Raw genomic sequence first — 15,990 nt, forward strand, 5'->3', positions numbered from 1 at the left:
TCTCGTTCATACAAAGCTGCTGTCTACAACCATGACAGGATGGCTCCACTTGGTGTACATCGGCGGTATTGCAGTTAAGAGTCGGGAGTCCGAGTCTGATTCTAAGTTCGGTCAGTTTGAGAGGCGTGAGTCACAAGGAACTACTCCTGCTAAAGACCTGAACTGACTACATTGTTGTCGTGGTCATTTAACAGAAGCGGAAATACAGTTCTCACACTTTAATTGGGGTGTACGAAGTTTAAAACATTAAACAAATTGAGCAATAGTAAACAATCTAACCGTGATATGTTTCTAGGTCCGAGGTGACCACGCCATATCAGTTTCCCCTCACTGAGTACAGTGGGCGTGGTCGACGCATTTCTCGCGCTCATTGGTCGTTACCTCAGTTTTCTCTTCGGCGATTTGTTGAAAGAAGCCGAGGGGGACGGCTCACAGTTGAAGGTTTAGGCTGGTCGACGCCTTTCTCGAGCTTCCGTTGGTCACGACCTCGGCTTTCTCTATGCTCATTGGTCGAAAAAAGTTGAGGAGGCCAGCTCGCCGTTGATGTTTGCAGTTGGTCGACACATTTACTGCGCTTCCAGTGGACAGCGCAATGGAATTCTCTTCACCGATTGGTCAAAGGAGGGATAGGGGGCCGGTCCTCAGTCAAGCGTTCTTCCGCCTTACATGTTGTTGCGAACGGGAAAAAAAGGAAAAGGAAAGACGAATGGAAAAATTGTAATCCCGAAAAGGAGCGTTGCCTAGGAACTCAGCGATACGGTGAGCACCTGTACGTGCCCTGAAACGCGTCCGCTTGTTCGGGGGGACCGGCTTTTGGTCTGCGTTTTCCTTAAAAGTTGAGCATTTGGACGTGAGTGAAAAACAGGCGGCACCTTGCGAGTCTCACATTAGCTTGTTGCTAGCTAGCGCGCTAGGCTAGGAGGGTATCCCCATTTTACTGTGTGTGGTTACCCAAGTATAAAGGACGAAGGTTTCGCGTTAAAGTCGTATGGCGCTAACATCGCGTTGGAGTTGTCTTCTCAAAGCGATCAAAGAACGATTGTCGGCACACTTGATAAACTTGAGATTTGGACCAACAATCGCAACCGCAAAATACTCCCCAATGTGATCGTATTGATTCGCTAATGTTAGCTCGGTGTCTTCAAATGTCGGCGATTCACCCTAATGGTAATTACCCCCAGTTTTTGTGTCCTTGCTGGGCACGCCAAGGGTTAATTTCGGAGCCTTTCATTGTTGCGGTGCTTGGACTTTTGCTGTTTGGGTCGCGGATGCGTACACTGTTTCTTCACAGCCCCTTTTAAACGGATGTTTACTGACTGGCTTTTCTTTTTGCAGGTCGTCGAGTGAAATCAAAAGTACATCCGAATGAGCTCCCAGCAATTCCCACGACACGGGCTACCGGCCTCGAGCTCCGGGGGGGCTCCCTTGATGCCCACCGGTGGAAATCTGGTGTCCATCAGTCAGCCGACAAACCCGCCAGGTGAGCGGCGAGCATCCCTTCGGCCGCTCGGGCGGTTTACACAGAGAGCATGTCCACAAAGCATCTTCCTTGGGTAGGGCGAATTGGCTTTATAAATACTGGATGGACGAGTATCAATACAAGGTATTAGGATGGGCTGATACCAGCTTCATTACACATCAGGTACTGCTGAAGACCGCTTATACCAGCCACCAATATTCAACCAGAAGAATCTGACATAAAGTCCTGCTAACCGGTAGTTAGCCTACACTGATTCTAGCGGTTTGACGAATTAGCAATTCACGTGCGTCAGAAAAATCCACACAGGTAACAAGGATCTGTCGTTGTGATAATTGATGTTTAATTCATCATACGCAGTGTGCGCCGAAGCCGCGGACGGCGACCAGCAGGAGCACCCGCCGACGGGGGGCGGCGGCGCGGGCACCGTGGTGTTCCGGGACGACAAGCAAGAGACCATGGTGGTCCGGCCCTACCCGCAGGTGCAGACCCACGGGCAGCCGCAGCCCGCCCCGCAGGCGATTCCTATCCAGCCCGGCGGCCCGGCCGTGGCCGTGCCTGCGCCGCCGGTGCACCTACCTCAGGGCCAGCCTGCGGTCCTCACTGACGGACAGATGAAGGTGAATCAACAGCTAATGTTAACAAATCAAGACAATTGTACCTCGTCTAAGAGTGGAATTCGCTCACTCTGGAGAGATACGGTACATACGCAGTGTGCGTGTTTCCAGGCGGTCCTGAAGTCCCCCATGCCGAGCCGCCTGATAGCCCCCGCGCCCGCTTCCAACCAGGGCCACATCCCCATCCCTCCCAAAGTCCCGGGCCACATGACGACCACCCCGGAAAGCAGTAACGCCAGCACGCTTTCCATTCCTGTGGCCACCATCAGCGGTCAACAGGTGAGCATGTGACATCATACGTACACCTACGTAGGACTTGTTTTTATGTCAAGGCCCGTATCGCCAAGCCATGGCGTGTTCGTAATGACGCTGGTCGCCTTTGCCAGGGTCACTCCAGCAACTTGCACCACCTGATGCCGGCCAACATCCAGATAATCCGAGGGAGTGCCCCCACGTTACAGATCGGGACCCCCGCCGTCCCTCCGCAGACCTTCACGTCACATCTACCGCGAGGTACTTGACTTTCTATTTTGACAGCGACTGTTGCTTTTGACACAATACAGTGGGAGAAATTAGTCTTGAATTTAACACAACGTTGACAAAAGGCAAAAATTTGCTGGGTAAACCATTGTACAGGGTGCACCTAAAAATGCGCCACATTGAAACAGGAGATATATACAAAGAAAGACGGGACACAAAAAGAGATTTTAACGCTAGCTTTTCCGCTCGAGTGCCCCCTTGCGCCCTTTAGAAAAAAAAAATGCAGAAATTAGCCGCATCGCCGCATAAACCGCAGGGTTGAAAGCATGTGAAAAAAGTCACGGCTTGTAGGCCGGAAAATGCGCATTTTTCCTGTACAGTTGATGGGCCCGGAACATTCCCAGTGATGGACTTCGGTTCATTGTATATGTTTTCCCCACAGGCGCAGCCGCAGCCGCGGTCATGTCCAGCTCCAAAACGGTTCTCCGACCGGCCACCGGAGCAGGCGCCGGCCCGGGCCAGCCCATTGTGCAGCACATCATCCACCAGACTATTCAGGTACACGCGTGCTGTGCACCCACACCAACATCCTTTTCTTTCTTTTTGGTGTAAAACATGTTGAACTTTGCCTCCGCAGTCCCGTCCTGCCGTGACGACGTCCACGGCCGTGCTCCCCACCGTGGTGGCCCCGATTTCAGCGACAAGAACCCAGTCCCCAATCATCAGTCCCACCGCCACACACTCCGGAGAGGTTGCTCACGGGTAAGATCGGCTAATATTGGAGATTCTTAGTTGTAACCTTCAAGTATGCGGCGCGATCAATTCCGGCCGCTTCTGAGAAGTGGAGTGCTTTGTGCTTTTTCAAGGCGTCCCGGCCTAACCATTCATTCGCCGCCGGCCAGCGTCAGCATCCAGAGACCTCAGACGGCGCGCGACACGGCCACGCGGATCACTCTGCCGTCGCACCCGGCCATCGGCGCTCAGAAACCTCAGGCGCCGCACACCATGACGCAGGTTACCCACCTTGATGACAAATGAAAGCTTTGTTCCCACCGAGACTGAAAAGGTTGAGGTCTTAATGTCACTTCCCAGAAGCCCATCTTCAGTCCCGTCACGCCGGTCGCCGCAGCCACAGTGGCGCCCATCGTAGCCACCAACACTGTGTCCTCGACCACCTCTCTCGGTACATGCTCAAAGTCGGAAATGCACAATGCACAAAAATATTAACCGACTCAATTTCAACGTAAATGTTGCGTTCAGGTACAGTCCCCCACACTCAAATGAGCAGCAACACTATTGTCACCATGACAATGGCCTCCCACTCATCCCACGCCACTGCAGTCACAACCTCGACCATCCCCGTTGGTGAGTTGGGTCTCGATTTTTCCGACTTGTCCCAGGCCGTACGAGTTTCCTCGCTTTCATCTCATCTCGGTGTCGCTCGCAGCCAAAGTGGTACCGCAGCCCATCGCCCACTCTTCGTCCCGCGTGCAGCCCGACTACCCAGGAGAGAGGGCAAACCTCATCCCCATCCAGGGCCATCGCTCATCGCCCAACCCCGTTACCATGGAGCCGAGAAGCGACAACAGGTGACCCTAAACGTCAGACTTATTGATGATGTGCGGAATCATGGCAAATATAGCTTGGTGGTTGCATTCAGCCCCATAGCGGTTTTTTTTTTTTTTGTCTCAAAAAATTGTTTAATTATCTGATTCCCTGCCATTGGCGTTAATATTTGTCAACTGGAAACCAACTGTTAACTGTTATTGACATATAAAGGTGTGACTACATCATATTTGTCTGTAAGTTTGTTGAACCAAGGCACTTTTTTTTTTATAGAAAAAGCTCACTGAAGAGCACCAAACAAATGTAACAAATTATATCGAGCTCGTGCAGCTTCGTCATAAAATCACGTGACTTTTGTTTACCTCGCCATATTGCCGGTCAAACAAAGCATTGTTGCAAGTAAATTCTGTTGAGATCGGACGACATCCAGGGTTTGTCTGATACCATTAAACATTTAGAAGTAGATAATAAACGAAGGTACATGGAAAAAGGAGAGACACTTATTTGGCATAGAGGATACATATTTAATGCCGATAAGAAATTAGACTGTTAATTCGCTTCCGCTTGTCTTTGAAAACTGGATCTACGCATGGATCTGGTGAGTAAGTCGTCAAACTTTACACGGAAAAGTTTGAAAGCGTATAAAAGTCTAGACGCTTACAAGTACTTCGTTGCTGGATCTGTTCTCAATCAAGAATAAATCCCAAATAGTGATGGACCCACTCAAGATTTTTTTCAATACAAATACCAATATTTAAATAAATGACACCTGGTTTTACACAAACTCGCATTCATTAACTGTGATTGGAAAAAAGGACTGGGAGTCGGCTCCTCCGTACACGGAAGCGTATTGCAGCCGCACGCGCACACACACCTCTATACCTCTCTGTGTCAGATGTGTTTTATTTTTTTAAAGGCGCGTTGTTCTCAAATGAGTCAACTTTGCATTATAAATACTTCGTAATTGGAGATTAATAATAATTCCTACCTGAAGTGAAGTGATCACTCCACAGGCGTGTGTGTATTTTGGTTGGGCACCATCCATCATGCCTAATTGCCGAAGTCCAGCGATATTTTCTGGTCTTTTCAGCTGGTGTTCCATAGAATGACCGCTTTGAATATCTGTCTCGTCTTTTGTGACAACCAACAGCACGGTAGGTCTCGGGTATTGTGAATATTCTCCTCAGGTTCCATGTCTGCCGTGAAAATGGTGACGTCACGTGCACGAGCTCTATATGCTGATCCATTTACCTGAAAGGGAGAGGAGGGGCAGAAAAATGTAGACCTTTAAAGGCTTTGTACAGGCTAACTTTTTTTCTAAACACCCGTTTTCCGATTTTCAAGGCCCCCTGTTCCGGTCCAGTTCCAGTATTACCTGCCATACTCGTCATCCTACCCCCTGACACACACCTACACCCCCATCAGCAGCTCTGTGTCCACCATCCGTCAGTATCCAGGTAGGAAGCGCTGTATACGTGTAAAGGCTTAAAAGAAGCCACAAATATCAGTCTCTGTCTGTTGGCTGCGCTAGTAAACAACAAATTCTGGAACTAACGGATTTTACCCACTACACGGAGACTTTTTGAGCTCGAAGCGGACAGTGTTTTCTCTCTTTTAAAGCCAATGTTCGTTGGTTCCTGGTGTTAGCCTCCAATGAAAATTCATGTTTTAAGTTTTTTTGTCCATTTATTTAACCCTCTCAACACCTTAACATCACATCACGGCCCAGACAACCACACAGCACACACGCTCATGACATCAGCACTCTTGTAAACCATTAATGATTGTCGTAAACAGCAGAATAAAGTCACTAACAAATATAACCACTTCCTCGACACATATATTCCACCTGTCTAGCGGCCGTGAGAATAAATGCATAGATTAGCCGTATCATTCTATAAGACGCAGGGTTGAAAGCGTGTGACAAAAGTCGCGGCTTATGGTCCGGAATTTACGGTAAATCATGGCACAGTTATGCACCAGTCTCATATTTTATTTTTTTTACCGGACCAGTTGAAAGTCTATGAAAAGCAAATTCTCTCGTTAGTGCCATCTAGTCTCACTTATTTAATTATTGACTGAAAAGCTTCTCCTCCCATCCAAGTGACTCCACAAGCTCCGAGTTCAGCGCTACCCGCCCAGGCCGGCGTGGGCGTGGCCACGACCGTGCACCTCAACCACATGCAGCTGATGGCGATGGACCGCATCGGCCTCCCATCGGCGCAGATCAGCACGCAGGGCATCCAGCCGGCGCCCATCGTCACGCAGGGCATCCAGCCGGCGCCCATTGGCGTGCAGGGCCTCCACCCGGGGGCGGCGTCCATTGGCGCGCCGGGCCTCCAGCAGGGCGCTGGCGCGGTTCAGCAGCAGCAAGCGCCCACCGAAGCAAAATCTGGTTAGTGTTTTTTTTCTCTTCCCTGTGGAACGTCACCTCAGAGATTGGCTGGGAAACGCACCTTTTCTTGGCTTTTTTGTGCTCTTTCTGAAACACCCTAATATATGCGAGAAAAGTCGTACAATAATTGCCTGTCGGCATTCCAAGACACACAACAAGTGTAATAAAAAAAAATAAATAAAAGACTGTCGCATCTTTTGAGTATTTTAAGCCTTTTTTTTTTTTTTTAAACCCTCCAGGTGTGGTCTTGGCTGAAGGCTTTGTAGCGAACCCAATCAGCAGCACCACCCAGCCAGTCGGCACCATGGTGCAGGCCCACGGCCAGGGAGGGGCGCCCACCCTGGTGTCCTCGCCGAGACCCAGCATCCTACGCAAGAAGCCCACCACTGAAAGGTGAAATATTCTAGACCTCAAGTCTACCACAAATAATAATAATAATGCACATAACTACTGTTAATTTGATGTTCTATACACCTAATGGACCGCATTTGCATTACTGTATAATACATAATCATCTACAATAACGTACCTCCAATGTACATATTGGATGAACATTATTGAACATTTAATGTTCTTAACACAGGCAGAATATATGATTTTTTTTTGTTTTATAGACTAGTAATATTTCATTTTAAAATTATATTCAATCTATATACACCTCTACTGTATGTTTCCATCATATTTACTTTACTTTTACTTTGTAACCTCTAATGTACGTCTCTGGAAAAAACAGACGAGAAAAAAAATGCACCGTTCTTTGTGTTAATGCATTTTTTTTTTCTGCAAATGTGCTGAATAACAGTATTTAGATTTATAATGTTTGCTGTCAATACTAAAATGAAAAACAAATAAAGCCAAAATGTTGATTTTACACAGACATAGCTATAAATCGCAAGAACAGAGAAACTGATTATTTTGCATGATAATTGTCAATGTGCTGTATTTCATATCATCATAGCTTATATGTGTGTATCACCTCCCATGTACATATTTCTGAGGCTGTTCTTGTTTCATTTCAGTTGCGTTCGCAAGACCCTCATTCCCGCTCAGCCCAGTGAAACGAGCAGCATCAGAATGGAGAGCGGCGTGAGAGGGGCTGGCTCCCCCCGGCCCGCAGGGTGAGTCTCGCAAATGGATCGTTTCCCACTGACGGAACTCGCTTAAAGCTAACGTTAAGGGTTCATGTAAAATAGAGATGTGGTACGATTATGTTAGCTGCCAATATCTAAGCATGTGGGTGAAGTACTGGGGGGGAGGCGGGGGGGCTGCGGTTTTGCTAATTGGCTAATGCTGATTTTGTAAGAGGTGCCCTGTGGTTGTGCTAGCTTGCTGTAATGTGGTCATGTTAGCTTGCCAATGCTAACGCTACCTGTATATGTAAAATATAGTTGTGATGCGTTCATGCTAATAGGCTAAAGCTTACATTCTACGTGTAAAATAGAGGTGCGTTGAGGTCATGTTAATGGAACACAAGCACTTTGACCTCTCTCCTCTCAGAGTCAAACCCAAAGCCGAGGTGCACATGACGGTGGCCCCGCCCGTCATGGCCGCCGTGGATGCACTGCCGCAGGGCGGCGAGCAACAAGCGATGGCGGCGTCGGGCGCAGCGCACCTTGCCCAGGCCCTGCCCGCCATGCTGGCCACGCCGGGTCCCGCGCCGCCCTCACAACCCTCCGCCGTCCTCTCGGCCCTGCCCGCTGCCATGGCGGTGACTCCGCCCACCCCCGCTTCCATGGCCAACACGGTAGCATCGCCCACGCAGCCGGCCCCCAGCAGCACAGCCGCCTGCGTCGCCACCTGCCCGGACGTCAAGCTCAGGCCGGAAGTGGACACAATCAACACCTCGCAGCCAGGTAAGAAGGTGTCACTCGTACCCCTTTTATGCTAAGTTGATGCACAAGTGCTGTCTAAAATAGACGTGCAATGTGTTGTTTTTTTTTTTTTTTTAATATCCCTTACAGAAGCCAATTCCAACGCTGGCCTGAACGCCCAGGCCTCCGCCCTCAACGTGCCCCCCACGGGAGACCTGATCCCCGGGGCATCCCCGAGGAAGAAGCCTCGCAAGCAGCAGCACGTCATCTCCACCGAGGAGAGCGAAATGATGGAGACCAACAGCACCGATGACGAGAAGACGCCCGGGAGGCCCGTCACCGGCAGGGCCGAGCGCAGGGAGTCTCCCCCGAGGGAATACGTCGGTACGTACGCGGCGTTCACACGAGGGACTGATCTCAAGCAGTCTTGTATTCCTTGCTCAAATTGTGTGCTCAATCAAACTCTTTCTGTAAAGTAATTACCGTTATTTCTCAAGTATAATGTGCCCAATGTATAATGCGGACCACCAATTTGCCGCTACCCGTATGCTCAAAATATTAGCAATGACCTGTGTTTATATTTTGTTAGGTTTGTACTTGTATTGGTTTTCAAAAAACTCTCCGAACAACAATCATTAATAATAATGCGCATGTGCTGTTGCGGCGGTAATATAATCTCGGGACAGGCCACGGGACGCGCTGTAATTGTCAGAACAGAATCCCTCAACCAACTTAAATAAATGCTCAGTGATGGCACAACATTTTATTAATACTGTTAACACATATTTCAGTCTTAAAAATATGAACTCTTTAACATTGTTTATTAAACACTGCATTAAATATTTGCACATAAAACGTTTATGCATAGTGCTAGCCGTTGTAGACATTTTTTTTTGTCTTAGCTTAAGTTTAAACAAACTCATGGGCAGTTGTTTCTGATCTTTGGTGCAGTAGCAACAAATATGCTACGCTAGCAATCAGAAAATGCAAGCTCCTGAGTTGGGGGCGCACATTACCGTAATATATATCTAAATGTGTAACATAAGACATCGAATATCATGTGGAAATGTATATGTATACGTTTTTTTTTTTTTTTTTTACTACGCTATGTACCTGTGTATGACTATAGAATGTGATTGTATTTTTTATTTTTCATCCAAACCTAAATATAATGTGCTCTATTAACTTCTTGAAAATATATTTGGAAAAATTTACGCATTATTTTCGAGAAATTACGGTACATAAATTTCATTATTTTCTTTTACAAATGTCGCTAACTTTAAAAACAAAAAAACATTTCCCTTTTAGACGAAGAAGGGGTGCGCTACGTGCCCGTTAGGCCTCGACCGCCCGTCACCCTCCTGCGACACTACCGTAACCCCTGGAAAGCTGCCTACCACCACTTTCAAAGATACAGCGACATCCGCGTCAAAGGTTAGTTTATTTAAAACGGACACAAAATGGTGCTCGATTATCAATGAAATGTAATTGTTTTTGGGGGGGCTCAGAAGAGAAGAAGGGCACCTTACAGGACATGGCCAACCAGAGAGGGGTGGCGTGCCGAGCGCAAGGCTGGAAAATTCACTTGTGTGCCGCACAGCTCAGGCAGCTGGTGAGTGATGCCCAACATTAGATAAAGCAAAGGCATGTTTGACATTTGCAGAATCTCACGGCACACAACCCGAAAGAGTACAACAAAATATTGAATACTCGCTACTGACTTTATGATCAACGCGACACAATTTACTCAGTGTGAAATTTGAGCTTGTTGAACATAAAGCTATTACCGTAATTCCCGGCTTACAGAGCGCGCCTGGTTGTAAGCCTCACCCAGTACATTTGTAAAGGAAATACAATGTGGGAAGTACATGGGCTGCAGCTGTGTAAAAGCCGCAAGTGCCCACGTTGAAACTGACATTGAAACACGAGATATTTACAAAGACGGGACACAGAGAGTTTAACGCTAGCGCCACGCTAACAGGGCTGGTTGGGGGAAAAAAACATACTGGTAAAAATCACACACACAGCAGTAACACGCTAGCGCATTGCTAACAGGGCCGGACCGGTAAAAGTCACTTCATCGATACATTTATTCGGTCTCACTCTTACTTTTTGGGCTCGAGTGCCCCCTTGCGGCAGTTAGGAAAAAAAAAAAAAAAAAAAAGCACAAATTAGCCGCATCACCGCATAAACCACAGGGTTGAAAGCATGTGGAAAAAAGTTGCGGGTTATAGGTCGGAAATTTCGGTACAGCGTGTGACTAAACAAGTTTATTAATTGAACTTTTTGCCATTTATTGGAAGAATATTTAATTTTTCCTTTGAATACATTTATATCATTTACACCGGCATATCGCATCCCCCACCCTTTAGCATACAGTCAGTGTTAGTCAGCTAGTAGGAACACAGAACCCCACTATGTCACAAAGCTATTAATCCATAAAAGTGAGAAGTCGGCTCTAACTAGCTAGCGCCACCACAGCACACAAACCCGTCACACACAGCTGTAGCATTAGCCAGTTAGCATGACCACACCCAAAGGCTATTTTCACTACTCTGTTAATCGTGACAGCTGGCTCCGCAACTATGGTGCAACCTATAGTTTTGAGCATCTGATAGCGTTAGCTTGAGTGCACTAGTATGACTACACCACAGCTCTATTTTACTTCTACACCTAGCTTTAGCCAAGGTAGCATGACTGCACAACTCCTCGATTTTACCTGCACAGTTAGCATTGCCTTGAGACAGCTATTGCAACTCCAGTGTCCCTCTATTTTACATTGCTAGCTAGTATGACTATAAAACGTCTCTATTCTACAGGTGGTTGGCAGTGGCTTAGATCAGGTCCATAACAATCTAAAAAAGAGTGATCAGGGATTGGGGAATGAGTGAATGATTCCAAATCCAGTCAGTCTTCCTCAACAAGTGGAAGATGGGCGATTTTGCCTTCCCTTTCACTTCTTGTAATGTGCGATGATCACACGAAAGATACTTAAGTGCACGTAGTTGACTGGGCTTTGTGCTCTTTTTGTGTTTTCAGTCTAGTTTGGAGCACGACGTGTACAGCCGTCTGTCCTCCCTGCAGGAGGGCCTCATCCCCAAGAAGAGAGCCAGCGCGGATGACGACTTGCACCGCATCAACGAACTTATACAGGTGCAAATTAAGTCACGTGTAAAAAGCGTTTAACGTCAAGATTTATTCCACGAAAACGCTACCTTGACGCAAGAGTGCCTTTTGTTTTTTAAGGTAGTGGCTATCAATTTTTGCTTTTGCAAGCCAACATTTGTGTCATTGTGTATTTTTTTTTTTTTTTTTTTAATACAGAAAGTGAAATTGTCGGTTTTACATTTACTTTGACGCTGAACTTCAACTGATAGATAATTGGCCACGATCTGTCAAAATCAAATTCATCCATCCATCCGTTTTCTTAGTCGCTTATCCTTACAAGGGTTGCAGGGAGTACTGGAGCCTATCCCAGCTGTCAATGGGCAGGAACCGGTCGCCAGCCAATCGCTGGGTACATCGAAACTAACAGCCACATTCACAATCACGCCTAGGGGCAATTTAGAGTGTCCAATTAATGTTGCATGGTTTTGGAAGGAAACCGAAGTGCCCTGAGAAAACCCACGCAGGCACGGAGAGAACAACCATACAGGCTGGGATTGAACCTGGGATCTTAGAACTGTGAGGCCAACGCTTTCCAGCTGAACCAATTATTTCCAAATTGTATTTGCTTATTTGAAGCTAAAAATCGGCCAAATTAAAAGTCTTGCACCTCGAACAAATCGGCGTCTATGCTCTAAGGCTACAGTTGTGTCAAAATGAAACTCCTAAACGAACTTCAACGTAGTCGCTTAGCACCAACACCACACCAGATGAGGCCAAAGTACGGTAATTCCCAGCCTACAGACCGCTCCTGGTTATAAGCTTCACCCAGTACATTTGTAAAGGAAATACCATTTGGTACATACATACGCCGCAGCTGTGTAAAAGCCGCAAGTGCCCGCATTAAAACCCGAGATATTTACAAAGAAAGACGGTACACAGAAAGAGTTTCACGCTAACGCTAGCGCCGCGCTAACAGGGCCGGTTTAAAAAAAAAAAAAAACATGGCGGTAAAAATCACTGAGACACGGCAGTAACACACTAGCGCAGCGCTGACAGGGCCGGACCGCTAAAAGTCACTTCCTCGGCACATAATAATAATAGTAATAATTCTTTCTCTTCAGGGCAACATGCAGCGCTGCAAGCTGGTAATGGACCAGGTGACAGAGGCGCGGGACACCATGATGAAAGTCCTGGACCACAAAGACAAAGTCCTGAAGCTGCTCAACAAGAACAGTGCCGTCAAGAAGTCGTCCAAGCTCAAGCGCAAAGAACGGGCGTGAAGCCCAACCTGAACCCCTTTTCCCCACGCTCAGAATCTGGTGCTACGATCTGCTTCACACAATCACAAGCACCCGACGGGGCTGGCGGGGGGCCTTTTTCGGACGAGGTTCTCAGTCATTTCTTCTGTTCATTTCCCAAAAAACCTCAAAGACGATGCTCGCTGACCCGCAGCAACACGGCGGCGCTGAAGAAGCAAAGAGTTGAAATGGTAACGTGAAGACCAACCTCAAATGTGCTCTTTTTTTTTTTTTTTTTGGTTTGATCTGTGCCTTTGTTGTATTTTATGGATTATTTACCGACGGCCATTTTGAGGAAAAGTGTCATCCTTTTGTCACTTTTCCCCTCTGTTTTGTAGTACCTTTGAAAATAAATTAGCTCAACTTTCTTCTTGATTATTATAGGAGTTTACAATTAATCTTTTGGTCATATTTGTCAAAATGATCTTTATGACTTGACTGAAATACACGATCAGTAGGATTCATGAAAGAAAAAAAAATTCTCTGGGCCCATTTTGTTTGCTATACAAAAAAAAAAAACAAAAAAAAACACCACACATGAACGTAACAACCAATCAGAGTAATTTATGGGGTGTCAATCATTCCTCACACTTGTGGGCACACCCCTGCACCCTGGCGGTGACCTCTGACCTTGGTACCCCATGAAAACACATTGTTCGTGATGGAGTGTTACTATAACACAGTAATGGCGTTTTTTTAAGTTGTGGTGGTGTTTTGTACAATAAACGAGGTTAAATTGGTCCATGACCATGCTTATCTCAAATCATCTTTCCCCATTGAAATGAATGGAAGGCAATTCATCGGTTCCAGCCCTTTTTAAAACAAAATGCCGCAGGAAAATTTGTATACAATGGTACAATATTGTATAAAAACAAACTAATAATTACTTTGCACATAACACGCAAATGAAAAATGGGGGCCACTGGCAAAACAGTGTCATGATTCGTTAGTGCCGGCAACAAATATTGTCCCTTCACTGCAAGGGAACTATTGTGGCCAAATGTAATAACGTTTTCTGCCAGTTAGGGTATCTGAAGTGCACTTATAGCTTTTAATATTTACTCTTCGCTCAAGACAAACATTTTTTTAAATAAAAATCAGACAGCCTCCGGATTGCAAGGCACCTTTGTATATTAAATTAAAAGGACAAGATTGGGCTAGAGGTGGCAGATTCTTTCCTCCACTGATATTGAACTGTCAAGTCATAATGACTCATCAAATATGATTGTACGTGTGTGTATATGCATATATGCACACACACACACACATAGGTACAATTGTAAACTCTTTAAAAGAATCTGGTCATAACATTAAAGCCTCCAAAATGGAAAGTTCCTCAAAAAAGATGGATGATATGCATTTCTGCGAATAGCAAAAGTCTAAAGTAATTGACACAAAAAAAAAGGTTTTGTTGTTCAGTGTTACAAGAGGGCAACATAGCAATGTTTGTGTATTAGACGTGGGTTACCCAGAGAACGCAAATTATGATTAATGGAGGATTGTTTCCCTTGCCCCCACCCAAAAAATATGAAAAAATTGACACATTTGCAAAGGACAAATTTATGAATATGCGGTGTTTCGATGGAATTTACAATTTAATTCAAATTTTGCCCCAAAAAGTCAAAATTTGGAATTCCAACATTGAGTACATTTTTGTGACACTTCGGTTGATCGAGGAGCTAAGGGTTGATTGTGACTGATGCAAATACTGATTTTTTTTCCACACCTTTCTATGCCAAGCAGCTAAGTTGAAGTGAGAAGAGGAGTTTCATTTTGTCACACGATAGCCTTGTCTAATAGAAAAATATTGCTCGGTGTTGTCTTGTGGCAGCAATAGGAAATTACAAACATCCTGTGGGTGGGTGTCAAATGAACACAGATTTTCACTATTAATATTGCAGAGGTTCACTATAAATGGAAGATGTGTAACTTGGTCGGAATCATTCATATTTTTTGTTTTTTTTATTTGCAAAGGCGGAGAAAGAAGTGTAACGGAGCGTCCTCGTGTTCACAAAGCTGTACATCACTGTTTAAATGTGCTCGTCTTTTGTACTCCCCCGAAAATGGAGACGTTTTGTGCTGTGCGAAGAGTTAAAAAAAACAAAACAAAACAAAACGACTGATTTCACACAGAGAGAATTGTAGTGAGTTGGGATCATTCAGCCCAGACGTTGTACATTGTTTTTGTCTGTACGTATATAGTAAAGATGCTTCAACAACATCCGCTTCTTTGCCAATATTCTTTATATTCAAATAACCTATATAGTATCTTGTTGTCGTCTGGTTAGAGCCCTCACGGTTCTGATTTCCATAAACTTGCCAAATTAATGGATAAATAAAAAAAAAGTGAAACTACCATTTCAAAAAAATCTCATGTTCACCCCCCCATTTAAAGTAATTACGCAACATTTCAGTTCAGCTCAGGTTTTCAGAAGCGTGGTAATGGGGCTCCCTCTAGTGGTAAGCAAAAACAATTACTGAATTAAAATTAAATAAAATGAACAGAATGTCAGTCTGACTTTTTTTTTTTTTTTTTTTAAACATCCACAATACAGAATACCTTTAAGTACAATTCAGCTGTATGTAACTTTGAAGACCAAAATATTTATTAATTTTTCTATAAATATATAAAAAAAAACCTATACATTTTAATTGAATCATTAATTAGCCACAATTTTATTCAATTTTACATTTAACCGCAGTGTTTTTTTTTTAATACTGTGGTTCATGTTAGTGTGCCATGTTTCCTTAGCTGCTTATCCTCACGAGGGTTACGGGGAGTGCTGGAGCCTATCCCAGCTATCTTCGGGCAGGAGGCGGGGCACACCCCAAACTGGTTGCCACCCAATGTGTATTTAAGTCCATCCATCCATTTTCTTTGCAGCTTATCCTCACAAGGGTCGCGGGGAGTGCTGGAGCCTATCCCAGCTGTCAACGGGCAGGAGGCTGGGTACACCCTGAACTGGTTGCCAGCCAATCACAGGGCACATCGAGATAAACAGCCGCACTCACAATTACACCTATGGGCAATTTAGAGTGTCCAATTCATGTTGCATGTTTTTGGGATGTGGGAGTTAAACCGGAGTGCCCGGCACGGGGAGAACATGCAAGCTCCAAACAGGCGGGGCCGGGATTGAACCCAAAACCTCAGAACTGTGAGGCCAACGCTTTACTAGCTGATCCACCGTGCTGCATTAATATAGTAATAATAATCATGATAAAATATGTTTTAGGTATA

At 45.5% G+C, this 15,990-nt stretch overlaps 1 protein-coding gene and 1 long non-coding RNA gene across 13 annotated transcripts in view; one reads left to right on the forward strand and one right to left on the reverse strand.

The window, feature by feature from the left end:
- LOC133503326 (uncharacterized) overlaps positions 1 to 15,990 on the reverse strand; it is an 83,188-nt gene that overhangs the window by 21,563 nt on the left and 45,635 nt on the right. For all 8 annotated transcript variants that reach the window (XR_009795709.1, XR_009795708.1, XR_009795713.1 and 5 more), the window contains one exon: positions 5,129 to 5,391. This is a non-coding gene — a long non-coding RNA (uncharacterized LOC133503326). The remainder of the gene's footprint in view (positions 1 to 5,128; positions 5,392 to 15,990) is intronic.
- On the forward strand, positions 635 to 14,984 carry sap130a (Sin3A-associated protein a). Of its 5 annotated transcripts, none has more exons than XM_061824825.1 (21): positions 635 to 759; positions 1,336 to 1,480; positions 1,838 to 2,097; positions 2,206 to 2,373; positions 2,481 to 2,607; positions 3,017 to 3,132; positions 3,212 to 3,336; positions 3,441 to 3,588; positions 3,667 to 3,757; positions 3,835 to 3,939; positions 4,022 to 4,163; positions 5,485 to 5,597; positions 6,245 to 6,535; positions 6,775 to 6,928; positions 7,555 to 7,653; positions 8,033 to 8,388; positions 8,497 to 8,730; positions 9,655 to 9,780; positions 9,855 to 9,958; positions 11,386 to 11,499; positions 12,576 to 14,984. In XM_061824825.1, exons 2-21 carry the CDS (start codon positions 1,366 to 1,368, stop codon positions 12,732 to 12,734), a joined length of 3,147 nt encoding a protein of 1,048 aa, XP_061680809.1. In that variant the 5' UTR covers positions 635 to 759; positions 1,336 to 1,365; the 3' UTR covers positions 12,735 to 14,984. The 5 variants fall into 5 exon arrangements, with proteins under 5 accessions (XP_061680809.1, XP_061680807.1, XP_061680812.1 ...); XM_061824823.1 differs by having other exon boundaries at positions 663 to 769; XM_061824828.1 differs by having other exon boundaries at positions 663 to 769; positions 3,841 to 3,939.

Source organism: Syngnathoides biaculeatus, chromosome 7 (assembly GCF_019802595.1).
Source record: "Syngnathoides biaculeatus isolate LvHL_M chromosome 7, ASM1980259v1, whole genome shotgun sequence".
NCBI lineage: Eukaryota > Metazoa > Chordata > Actinopteri > Syngnathiformes > Syngnathidae > Syngnathoides > Syngnathoides biaculeatus.